Here is a 13,233-nt window from a genome sequence, read left to right as displayed (position 1 = left end):
ATTTCCAAGTGATTGTCCTATTCCAGATAGCTGTTGTTGAAATCTTATTTTGTTAAGCCTAACCCTGTTTAATTCTTAGCACATTACTTTATCCAGCTGTTTGAATGCCCTTAACTTTCTTGGTCAATAATACCACAACCCTTTCTAGTTTCCCCTATATTCTCCTCTTTTCCAAGGCACCTGCTACATTGCCTGCTTCCACTTGTTCTTGTTCAGTCTTCTTTTTTCCCCCAGGACTTAGCAACATGTCCCCTGTTATTTTGTTTCAGTCTCCTTTATTCTCACTTCTATGAGGATAAGAAAGTTCACCTATCCCCCTCATATAAACTTAACCTGTACTCTGCTTTGGTTTCAAACCTCTGCCCTTTTCTCTTTCCGTTCACTGTCATAGTTCTTAGAAAAGCAGCCCCCAATTGCTTCTTTTATAATTCTTCACCTTTTTCCTTAATTTATTATGACTTGGCTCTCCCTGTACCCCCACCCAATTATATTAAAACTGTCAGTCTCAAGATCACTAGCAACCTCCTGATTGCCAAAGGAGATTCTCCCCGGATACATTCATCCTCTATTCTGATATTGTTGCTTGCTTGCTACTTAATGCTTCCCTTTTGGTTTTATGCCATTCTCTCCTTGGTTTCCTATCTCTCAAATCTCATGTGTTTTTCACCTCTCCTCCCCAGTATAATTATTTCTCAGGATTTAATCTTCATCCTTTTTCTGTCTTTGTACTTTTTTTTTTCTGGGTCAGTCTTAACTCCCATAATTTCCCTATTTTTATCTCTTAACTCTGATCTGAGGACTAGACCAAAACACAGTGCTGACCATATCACTTTCCAGCTCATTTAAAATATATATATTTATTTATTTATTTGGTTGCGCCGGGTCTAAGTTGCGGCAAGGAGGCTCGCTCCTTAGTTGCTGCTCCGGGGCTCCTTAGTTGCAGCTTGCCGGCTCTTTAGTTGCAGCACGTGGGCTCCTTAGTTGCGACATGCATGTGGGATCTAGTTCCCTGGCCAGGGATCGAACCTGGGCCCCCTGCATTGGGAGTGGATTCTTATCCACTGTGCCACCAGGGAAGTCCCGCTCATATATCTTTGATAGTTCAAGTTCTTTGAGATCTTTCTAGCTGGGTCTTCTCCCTAATTACTTTCTCCTCCCTCTCCCCCCACCCTCCTCTCTCTCTCTCTCTGTCTCTCGCACACACATACACACACACAAACACACACACACACACACCCTTACCCCTCCCTCTACCTGGCTGGTTACTTCTTGATTTACTGCATACCAGAGTCTTCAAGACTTTTTATGTTTGCTGTTTTGTTTTTTTTTAATATTTATTTATGGGCACGCGGGCTTTTCTCTAGTTGCTGTGTGTCGGTTTTCTCTCTCTAGTTGTGGTGCATGGGCTCCAGGGCACGTAGGCTCTGTAGTTGTGGCACTCAAGCTCTCTTGTGCGAGCTCAGTAGTTGTGGTGTGCGGGCTTAGTCGCCATGTGGCATGTGTGATCTTAGTTCCCCGACCAGGTATCGAACCCGTGTCCCCTGCATTGGAAGACAGATTCTTTATCACTGGACCACCAGGGAAGTCTCTGTTTGCTGTTTCTCCTGTCAGGAATCCCCCCCTCAGTATTAGCCTGTCAAAATCCTATTTAGTCATCAAGACCCAGCCTAGATACCTCCTTTCTTCATCTTTTTTTTTTTTTAATGTATTTATTTATTTGGCTGTGCCGGGTCTTAGTTGCGGCATGCAGAATCTCCATTGCCGTGTGAGAGATCTTTAGTGTCAGCATGCGGGATCTAGTTCCCTGAGCAGAGATTGAACCTGGGCACCCTGCATTGGGAGCGCAGAGTCTTAACTGCTGAACCACCAGGGAAGTCCCCCTCCTTTCTTTTTAGTGCTCTCATTTGGAATTTAATTGTTGCTTACTCTGCACAGGCATAGCACTGCATCAATCTCTTCTAGCACTTAACATTTTGCCTTCTGTATTAGTTACAGGATATGTTTACATATATATCTAACTCCCTTTCTAGATTGTAAGCAGTATTAGTTTAGGGACTTTATAATCCGTTGATGCTTTAACCATTTAGTGCAGTGATTACTCATGGTAGGTGCTCCATAAATGAGTGATAGTTGTTTGAAAAGAGAAGTCTAGTGCATGCATTGTAGATGCTCAGTAAATGAGTGTTGATTGGTTAAAGGGAGGAATTTTCTGCCTTTATTCCCTTCTAAGTAGATCTAGAGAGGGGGAGAGAGGGGAGTAGAGGTATAAAACCGACCCACAAGGCAATCCAAACTTAAAACTGAAATATGAAGGACACTACTTTTTTCAGTGGAAACTTTTTTACCCTTTGAGAGGAAAGAAAATGGAAATACAAAGGAGTGGTTCAAAGTGTTTGTATAATTTATTTTTTATTTAAATAATTTTATAGACACATGTGCAAGGCACCAGGATGCAAAGATAATGCAGAACAATGTCCATGCTCTTTGGGAATTAACCAGATACTAAAGGAGATAAAGTACTAATGATTTGTTTTAAGGCAAGAACTTTAGGAGTGCTACCATGTGTTGTATTGGTCCCTCATAGACATAGGAGATCACTTCTGGTGGGATGATCAAGGAAAGTTTTATGGAGAAAGCATTGGAGCTGGATTTTGAAGAATGGCTGGACTTTTTGTAGGTGATGATTAGGGGAAAATTTGGTAGAACATGCTTGGCAAAGCATATGGATGTGATACAAAGATTTGAATAGTGTCAGTGAATGTGGTTAAGATACACAACTGGATAATTCTTTTTAATGTCTATTTAAACATAAATGAGAGCCTTATTTAGAACCTAACTTTTCATTGGGTTGATGGAAATTGCCCTTTTGAATGGACATCTAAGAGGAATGTGATCCTTAGGGCCACCTTCCTTCACTCCACTGGCCTGTCCTAGAGACCTGGTTACATTTGACACTCACAGCCGAGGGAGAAAACCAATTCGAGGGTGTGTATATTGGCCATCACTAGAGGTGGGAGTGGGAATAGAGGACTAAATCATCACTTATTATAAAACTGTGATAAATGTAAATGTGAAAATCTTTCATGTTCTGTGAAAATATAAATGAGTGGGCAGTTACCATAATCTGGAGGTGATATATGTAAATTAAAGCTACTAACAGAAAGTGACAGTTTAAGATACACTTTAGAGATCAGTCATTTATCAATGGATTAGAAGAGAGGAATTTCAGACTGCAGTAGGGTTTCAGGAGGACACTAGGCATCCATCTGGTGGACAGAGAAGGGTGGAAAAGAGAGACAGACAGGTGTTTCTTATTAGGTATTTTGTTAGGGTCCCAGTGAACCTAAGTTGTATCCAGAAAGTCATGGCTCTTGCCTTGGTATAGTAATAGAGTAAATTGGTGCCTGATAGGCTCTGTAAACAAGTAAACAAGTTACAGCTCAGGTTAAAACGTTGGTCATTATACATGGAGTACATAGAGGTAAGTAACATCAAGGATATTTGATCTGTATAACTGGGCTTGTTCATTCCACAGATACATTAGTATCCACTCTGTGCTGAATCCTATTCTAAGTGTCAGTGATACAGCAGTGAATAAGACAGACAAGGTCCCTAGTGTTTGGAGCTTATATGCTAATGCATAAATACTAACACCAAAGAAATAAGTTAACACATTGGGAAGTTTTTATAGTAATGAGGTCTGTGATGAAAACAGTATAATCAAGAGTGCTCAGAAGATGGTGCCACTATTTTACTTACTTATTTACAGCAGAAAATAATTTTTTCCCCTAAATACAGCTTTCAATTATGTTCTGTTGAATTTTCCTTCCCTGCTATTTGATGACATTTCAGCCAGATCCCATAGTTTTCTGGGTTTTTTTTTTTAAAGTACTGTTTAGGGAATTCCCTGGAGGTCCAGTGGTTAGGACTCCATGCTTCCATTGCGGGGGGCTTGGGTTCGATCCCTGGCTGGGGAACTAAGATCCTGCAAGCTGAGCGGTGCAGCCAAAAATTTAAAAAAGTACTGTTTAGTCTGAATTAAAATTTCATTCTCATAGCCAATCAAAGTAACTGTCCTACCTGCTCAAGACCTTGGCTCTGGATCTGCAGAAAGGAAAAGGGAATGACATTCTTCTTAGGTTGGCTTGGGAAGGCCTCTCTGAGGTGACAGTGACACTGAGACCCAAATGATCTGCTTTCTAGGCAAAGGTCTGAGGTGCAGTGGTGAGCTTGGCATATTTGAGTAACACCTTTAAAAGGGTGGTGTGGCTGGAACATATTGAGAATTGCCAGTATTCAAATATATACTGTAGTTTTGTGGTTCTTTTGTTTAATGGGGATTGCAAATATGGTTTTAAATCACATAACTTGGAACACTAGTGGCTCGTAGAGATTATGGGAATCCACACATTCAAATAGCCAACCTCATAATTTACACCAAAGACCTAAAATATACAAATTGGTTTCTCTTTGAAAGTTATTAGAATGCCACCATTGGATATAATCCATAATCAATAGACCAGGAACTGTGCAGCAGCATGCGGGATCTTAGTTCCCCGACCAGGGATTGAACCTGTGGCCCTTGCAGTGGAAGCTCGGAGTCCTAACCACTGGACCGCCAGGGAATTCCTGATTGGGAACTTCAAAGAAGGAACAAATACAAATCTTAAACAGCTAAAGTCCTTGTGTCGTGGTAAAATATTATGGACATGAAAGAATACAGGTGACAAAAAATAATTGCTATCAATTGTGAGTATTATTATTTCTTGTCTTGCTTACAGCTTGTCCTTTAACATTTCTGTACTTTTGTCATCATGAAGATGTAGCAAGAAGACCTACAGTAATAGTAACTACATTCTTTGTTTCCTTTTAAATATGCAACATTTGACATCATTATAAAATATTGTTGTAATATTGTTCCCACAATTTGATGGGGTATGTTTTGTCCTGTAGTATAGGGATTTCTGGACATTTTCAGGGCAAACTAATAGGTCAATATTTGTATTATATTGTTGCAAAGTAAGTGAGTAATTTAAAAATGACTCTATTACTTTTAAAACATTTTGCAAGCCAGTAGGATTTTCTGTTTCTCATGTGTTTATTTAAGCACTCCTCTTTTTTAACATAGTACCAAATTTTTTTTTTTTTTTTTTTTTGCGGTACGCGGGTCTCTCACTGTTGTGGCCTCTCCCGTTGCGGAGCACAGGCTCTGGACGCGCAGGCTCAGCGGCCATGGCTCACGGGCCCAGCTGCTCCGCGGCATGTGGGATCTTCTCGGACCGGGGCAGGAACCCGTGTCCCCTGCATCGGCAGGCAGACTCTCAACCACTGTGCCACCAGGGAAGCCCCATAGTACCAAATTTTATATTTACACATAAGCAATTATACATTTACTCTTTCTTGGGATCAGGTAACATGGAATTATTGTAGATGAATTCATTGCTTGAAAAAGCACTTTTGAATTTCAGTGGGAGATGTGCAGATTTTTAAATTAATGATATATTCTAGAAAGATCTATATAGCATCTTTCATTACTGGCCTATAACACCTCCCTCCACTCCAATATATTACAAAAAAATATTTTTTTTCTGTAATTTACCTTCTTCCTAGTGCACGTTTGTTTTTCTTTGAAACAACCACCAGGGCTATAAATAAGAGATTGTGGGACTTTACTGTCAAAACTGTTTTAGAACTGATTCTTCTACTAGGGAATATTTTTCAGGTAAAGCTGAATGTATTTTATTTGGGTCTGGGCAACCAACATGTTATATTAAGAGGTCCTGATTTCTTTGTACTGATTGGAGCAGGGAAAGGGAGCTGAACCTTTGTTCACCTGTTTTTCTTTTCATTTTTCTTCACCGTTTTTATCCTCTCCTAATTGTTTGTGAGAAACTTTACACTGATTTTTTTTTTTTTTTTTTTGGCTTCACTGGGTCTTAATTGTGTCTCGTGGGATCTTCGTTGTGGCATGCGGGATCTTTTTAGTTGTGGCATGCGGACTCTTAGTTGCAGCATGCATGTGGGATCTAGTTCCCTGACCAGGGATGGAGCCCAGGCCCCCTGCATGGGGAACTTAGAGTCTTAACCACTGGACCACCAGGGAAGTTCCTACACTGATTTTTTTCCCCCTCAGCCCTCGGGGTTTTACATTAAGTAAAAAGCAATTCAGTCGTAGATAAGCTTTTATCTTATTTAAAATAAAGAAAGAAGAAGGGAGAACGCAGGGAAAAAAGAAATGAACCCCAAGAGTTATAACTTCAACATTTGCTTTTATTGGACAATACATCCAAAATGCATCACCTCTTATAAACCATCCAACTCAAATGCATTATGCCCCTGGCATTTTTTTCTATGGTCAGTGATTCCACCAGCCATTCATTCAAGTCAGAAATCTGAGAGCCATGTTGTATTATCCAACAGGCAGAACAAGCACATGTCCATTATCCACAATTTAAGAAATACTATACTGGAAAGTGAATTACTTGAGGACCTTTCATTTATGTGTCCCAATGACTAACATAATTCTTCATGTACAGCAGGTAGTCAGATGTTTGTTGAATGAATAAGTGTAGTAATGAATGATTAAGAATCCCACCCCCAAAATAAGTTCAAACTCTTTCATTAGTAGTTATTTTTTTCTCCTTAAAATTAGTTGTTTGGGTTTTTAAAAGTACAAGCATTGTCAGAATTTGTTAAAAAATTTTTTTTTACCTCTATAAAAGAAACCTAAAAGCTTTTTTTTTTGGACTCCTCATTTATGGGTCAAAAGAAACCTAAAAGTTTTAAAGGGAAGTGGAATGTGAAATTTTTCATTTCAATGGAAAAATGTGTCCTCCCACTCCCCCACTATGTTTAAAGAGAAATATGTCTTTTATGTAGTGATGCTTCCACCTTATGGCTTCTAGATAATTGCCACTAAATTTTTATAATCATAGATTTTTTTTTTCCTTCAGTTTATAAGCCTGATGAGGTGAAGCCAAGGGCTGGATCTGGCCCATAGGTTAGAAGTCCTACCATTCCTCTTCCAGGAAAGGTCCAGGGAGTATTTAAGAATGTGGCTCTAACAGAACTAAACTGTTTGGATTTGACTCCTTGCCCTGCCACTTACTGCTTGTAACCTTAGGGAAGTAACCTAATTACAGTGTACAGTTTTTTCACCTCTAAAATGATAATAATGTCACCTAACACATAGGGTAGTTGTAAAGATTAAATAAATTAATATTTGTAGGTATATATTTAGAATAGAACCTGACACATAATTGGCAATCAGATGTTATAAGGTGAAATGATCAAAGTGATGGAGTGATCTATACTGAAGTTAAATAATAGAGGGTATAAATAGCTGAACTCATATTTTTTCACAGATCTCAAATGTTTAAACTGCCCTTGGAAATGTAAAGGAAACTATTTGAAGATAAAAGGAAATGCTCTTTTGTACCACATTTATCACATGTACAAAATTTATTGGTTTCTATAACCCCGAATTAGCCAAATGCCGTATATTGGTAATGAAAGAAATAGTAGAAAGTCTTGCAGTGGAATGATTAAGCAAAAATATAATCAGAAATTTTTTATCATTCCAGTTTCAAGCATCCTACTCTGATTACCCTCTCCTGTTTTTCTAACTCATTCTAGTGCTCTTATTCTGATCATCCAGCTCCACTATGGTCTCCAGCTCATTGATTCTGCCTCATTGTTTAATGTCTGAAATCTCTGGGTTTATAGTTTTCACCAAATCAGGAAACATTTTAGCCTTTATTTCTTCAAATATTCTCTGAATCCCAAGATTCCGGTTATATGTAGATGAGGTCATTTGATGTTGTCTCACAGCTCACTGATATTCTTTTTATTTTTAATTTTATTTATTTATTTATTGACATATAGTTGATTTGCAATGTTGCTTTAGTTTCAGGTGTACAGCACAGTGATTCAGTTATACATACATATACATATATATATATTCTTTTCCAGATTCTTTTCCCTTATAGGTTATTACAAAATATAGTTATAGTATAGTTACCTGTACCATAAAGTAGGTCCTTGTTGGTTATCTCTTTTATTTATAGTAGTGTGTATGTGTTGATCCCGAACTCCTAATTTATCCCTCCCTGATACTTGTTTTTAAACAACTTTTGTTTCTGTGATGTTCATGCTTTCTGCTATCGTCTTAAATGTGTGGAGTGTATTCATAATAGCTAGTTTAACATCACTGTCTACTAAAACTATCATCCACGTCATTTTTGGGTCAGTTTCCATTGTTTGGTTTTTCTCTTGATGGTGAGTTTATATTTTCCTGCTTCTTTGCCTGCTTGATAATTTTTGATTGATGCCAGATGTGTGTTTTATGTTTTAGGGGCTGGATTTTTAAAATTTCCTTTAAATATTTAAATATTTTGGCTGTGACACAGTTAAGTTACTTGGAATCAGTTTGATCCTTCTGAAGCTTGCTTTTAAAGTTAGAGTGGGTCCAAACAGCACCGAAGGTACGGCTACTTTGGTGTCATTATAGATGCAATACCTTTCTGAAGACTGCCAGATGCCTAGCATATTAGGGAGTGTTTCCACTCTGGCTGGCAGAATGTGAACTATTACTAGCCCTGTGTGGACTCTGGTGATTGTTTTGTCTACTCCTTTCAAATGGTTATTTCCCCAGTCTCTGACAGTTTTCTCACTCACATGTATAGGTTAATATTTAATAGTCAAAGGCTTGAGGGGAGTCCTCTACATATCTCCAGAGCTCCCTGTGTGTGCAATTCCCTTTTTTTTTCTGATACTCTGTGCTATGCATTTTCATTACCTTGGCCTCTGCAAACTCTGAGCTCTTGTCTCCTAAACTTAGTGAAACCACCAGGCTGTTTGGGGTCCCTCTGCTTATGCTCAGTCCTGGAAACTCTAGGCAGTATGCTTGGGCATTTGTAGGGCTCACCTCATTTGTTTATCTTTTCTCAGGAAACACTGTCCTGTACTCCCCTTTGGTTTTCCAGTTGTTCAAGCAGGAGGAGAAATCTGGCATCTGTTATTCTATCCTGGTTGGAAGCAGAGGTCTCTGTCTTTCATCATCCCGTTGTCCTTTCTCTTCCCCTTACCCAGCATAAATTCTCTGTTCAATCATTATAATCTCTCCCTGGAATACACTTTTGACTTCTCTGCTCCTCTCTTGTTTCACTGGGGAAAACCACAACCCTGGATCCACCTCTTCACCTTTTAGTGCCAGCTATGCAGTTGAATGTTGCAGGAGAAAAAGATACACACATGCTATTTTCACTTTAAATTCATGACCACAAACTATAATTGAGCCCAGTCACACTGTACTTCCATAGTCATTTATTCTTCCACTTTCCTAGATGTCTGTTTCACATCTTTTCTCTCAAAATTTTGGCACCTCCTCCCCCATCTTCCATGGCATTTTCCTTATTTCCATATCACTGAGAAGCTGAAGCAATCAAAAAGGAACTTCTCACAGTGGTGCCACATCTACCCTCATACCCACATCTGCACATACCATGTACTTTGCCTTCTCCTCTTAGCATATAGTCAGTTCCTCCATCTGTGCATTAGATTCCATTCCCTTTTGCCTGTCCAGGGCATTTAAAATTCTCCAACAATTTCCTTCTTTTCTCCTACATCATCAGTATTATATCTTGGAACATACTTATCAGTATACAAACATACTGTATTCCATCTAGATGGGTGGGATGGGGGGAGGGAGGTCCAAGAGGGAGGGGATATATGTATACATATAGCTGATTCACTTCACTGTACAGCAGAAACTAACACAACATTGGAAAGCAATTATACTCCAAAAAAAAATTTTTTTTTTTATTCCCTCTCACTCTATCAGTTATCGTGCTGTTTCTGTGCTCCCTTTTATAGCAAAAACTGTCAAGAGTTGTGCATACTTTTTCCAGTCCCCACTTGCCAGCCCCCCTTAATTCTATTCCAGTCTGGCTTTTGTCTTGACACCCTACAAAACCTGCCATTGACAAAATCTCAGTGACCCTCATATTGCTATTTCAGTGGTTGTCTTACATCAGGGGTCCCCAACCCCCTGGCCACAGACTGTTAGCGGTCCTTGGCCTGTTAGGAACCGGGCTGCATAGCAGGAGGTGAGTGGTGGGCGGGCGTGCGAGCGAAGCTTCATCTGCCGCTGCCCATCACTTCCCATCGCTCGCATTACTGCTTGAACCAGCCCCTCCCCCTCCCCCCCACCGCCCGTGGATAAATTGTCTTCCACGAAACCGGTCCCTGGTGCCAAAAAGGTTGGGGACCACTGTCTTACATGATCTATCAGTAATATTTGCTAAAGTTGATTACTCCTCCTTTCCTGATCAGCTTTGTTTAGTTGGTTTCCAGAATGCCACACTCGTGGTTTTCTTGCCACCTCTTCGGTTGCTTTCTCTTTCCTAGTTCTTACTCTTCTCCCCTACTCTTAATGTTAGATACCTAAGGACTCAGGCCTGGCTCTTCTCTATTTATATTTACTCCCTTATTGATCTCATTCGATAACAAGTTTTAAAACCCATCTGTACTCTGATGACTTCCAAATTTTTATTTCCTGGTCAGACCTTTCTTTTAAATTCTAAATTTGCTTATTGAACTGCCTGTTCAACATCTGCAAATGGCTGTTTGATAGATGTGTCAGATGTAACATCTCTACAGCTTTACTCCTGAGCTTTCCTTCTTAAGCCTGTTACATCTACAGTCTTTTCCATTTCAGTTGATAGCAATGCCATACTTCTTGGACATGTCAAATTACAAAACTAAAACAATTTAGTAACGAGTTTCCCTTTATTCAAGGGGAAATAATCCGTGGATTGGAATAGTACAGTGCCTAACAAGCAGTGGAGCACTCTTCCTGAAGGATTTTGGGGACGAGTGAGGTGTTTTTTGTTTTTTTTTTTAATAAGTTTATTTATTTATTTACTTCTGGCTGTATTGGGTCTTCGTTGCTGCGTGCCGGCTTTCTCTAGTTGCGGCGAGCGGGGGCTACTCTTCATTGCGGTGCGTGGGCTTCTCATTGCGGTGGCTTCTTTTGTTGCGGAGCACGGGCTCTAGGCTCATGGGATTCAGTAGTTGTGGCTTGTGGGCTCTAGGCACGTGGGCTCAGTAGTTGTGGCACACGGGCTTAGTTGCTCCGTGGCATGTGGGATCTTCCTGGACCAGGGCTTAAACCCGTGTCCCCTGCATTGGCAGGCGGATTCTTAACCACTGAGCCACCAGGGAAGTCCGAGCGAGTTTTATAGGATGTTAGAAGAGGCAATACAGAAATAAGGCATGATTGGCTAGGAGGTCAGGGATTTCCTTATAAGGTAAGCAGGTCCTATTTTTTAGGTAAGGTTAACTAGCTGAAACTGAGGGTTGTGATTGGTGTTATGTTTCCTTGACAGTGAGGTGTTTCCCATATGTGCAGGCTGATTTAAGTTTAGATTTTTGATGTGGGCTGGGCCAATGGGGTGGCCTCCGTTTTGCTGTTCCAATATACAAATTAACTTTACCAGACAAAAACCTGAGAGTCAGGCTTTATTCCTTTCTCTAATCCCAGATGCCTGCTGTCAGGAAATCTTGTTAGCACTACCTTTAAAACATATAAAATCTAATTACTACTCACTACCTACACTGCTACCACCCTGGTCCATGTCACTATTATTTCTAACCTTGCCTCCTACACTCAGGTTTAACACTTGCCCCTTTATTGTATTCTCAGCATAGCAATCAGGAAGCTTTAAAAATATAAGTCAGATCATGTCACTTCTTGCTCAGAATCTTTTAATGGTTCCCTATCTCACTTATAATAGAAGCCAAACTTTTTACAATGGCCTTCAAGGCCCTACAAGATCCAGCCCTATGTTGCTTCCCTGACCTCATCCACTCTCCTCTGTCCTTATTTTGCTCTACCTTGAATACATCAGGCATGCTTCTACCGTAGGGTCTTTGCAATGGCTGCTTCCTCTGCCTGGAATATTCTTCTCCCAGTTATCCCCCATGGTCAATCTCCCATCAGCTTCCCCATGGTCCATCTGTGTGTTTGAGAAGAGTGCCTCTGAGGGAATTAGTTGTGCTGTAAAAAGTGAAGGATAGAGGGACAAGGATATGGCAAATGTTGAAATCCTATTGGTGAAAGAGAGCCGGTGGGTGAGATAATCCTAGACTTATTAGCTATTCTGAGTGGTAATGAAAGACTTAAGCAGGAGAGACTTGTAGCACATCAGTAAAGATGAGGCAGCCTTTAGTTAGCCATTGGAAAAATTCATAAATCAGGGTTCGTAATTTGAAGGTGTCTTCGCCTATTAATATCTTTTGTAGATAGTAGGTTTGGTGTCATGCTGCTTAGTTTTGATTTAATTATATGCTTTTCAGTTTAACAGAGAATAGGTCAAAGAACTGCTTGAACATCATTTTTGGAATCTATTATAAAAGCTTAATAGGAAAATTCAATTATTTAATTTCTCCTTTAACTGAGTATTAGAGGAAAATATTTCTGTAGTTAATCTTGTATGTTTCATCAACTAAGAGACAGTGTTTCCTGTCATTTTACCATAGCTGATAGATTTCAGAGCCTAACCAGTATTTATCTCATACTTATTTAGTATTATGTACCTTTTTGATTTTGATTTTTTATTTATTTTTTTAAAAATATATTTATTTATTTATTTTTGGCTGTGCTGGGTCTTTGTTGCTGCGCGAGGGCTTTCTCTAGTTGCAGCAAGTGGGGGCTACTCTTCGTTGTGGCATTCAGGCTTCTCATTGTGGTGACCTCTCTTGCTGCGGAGGATGGGGTCTAGGCGTGCGGGCTTGCTTCAGTAGTTGTGGCTCACAGGCTGTAGAACGCAGGCTCAGTAGTTGTGGCACACGGGCTTAGTTGCTCCGCGACATGTGGGATCTTCCCAGACCAGGGCTCGAACCCTTGTCCCTTGCATTGGCAGATGGATTCTTAACCACTGCACCTCCAGGGAAGCCCCCTTTCTGATTTTTTTTTTTTTTTTTTTTTGCAGTACGCGGGCCTCTCACTGTTGTGGCCTCTCCCGTTGCGGAGCACAGGCTCCGGACACGTGGGCTCAGCAGCCATGGCTCACGGGCCTAGCCACTCTACGGCATGTGGGATCTTCCCGGACCGGGGTACGAACCCGTGTCCCCTGCATCCGCAGGCGGACTCTCAACCACTGCGCCACCGGGGAAGCCCCCCCTTTTTGATTTTTAATTGCAGGATTTACACTAGGTTTCATTTTGTAAGTT

General features: G+C 40.3%; 1 protein-coding gene across 1 annotated transcript in view; it reads left to right on the top strand.

Annotated features, from left to right (window-relative positions):
• Positions 1-12,090: 12,090 nt before the first annotated feature.
• The window catches only part of CUL5 (cullin 5), a gene marked incomplete at both ends in the record, with an annotated part of 80,582 nt that continues 79,439 nt past the window's right edge, over positions 12,091-13,233 (top strand). Inside the window, 2 exon segments of the mRNA XM_079707856.1 lie at positions 12,091-12,132; positions 13,039-13,116. Of these exon segments, the coding sequence (XP_079563982.1) occupies positions 12,091-12,132; positions 13,039-13,116 (120 nt within the window).

This window comes from Hyperoodon ampullatus (assembly GCF_949752795.1).
Source record: "Hyperoodon ampullatus genome assembly, chromosome: 7".
In the NCBI taxonomy this organism is placed as follows: Eukaryota; Metazoa; Chordata; class Mammalia; order Artiodactyla; family Ziphiidae; genus Hyperoodon; species Hyperoodon ampullatus.
This window is presented reverse-complemented; position numbering and strand designations above follow the sequence as displayed.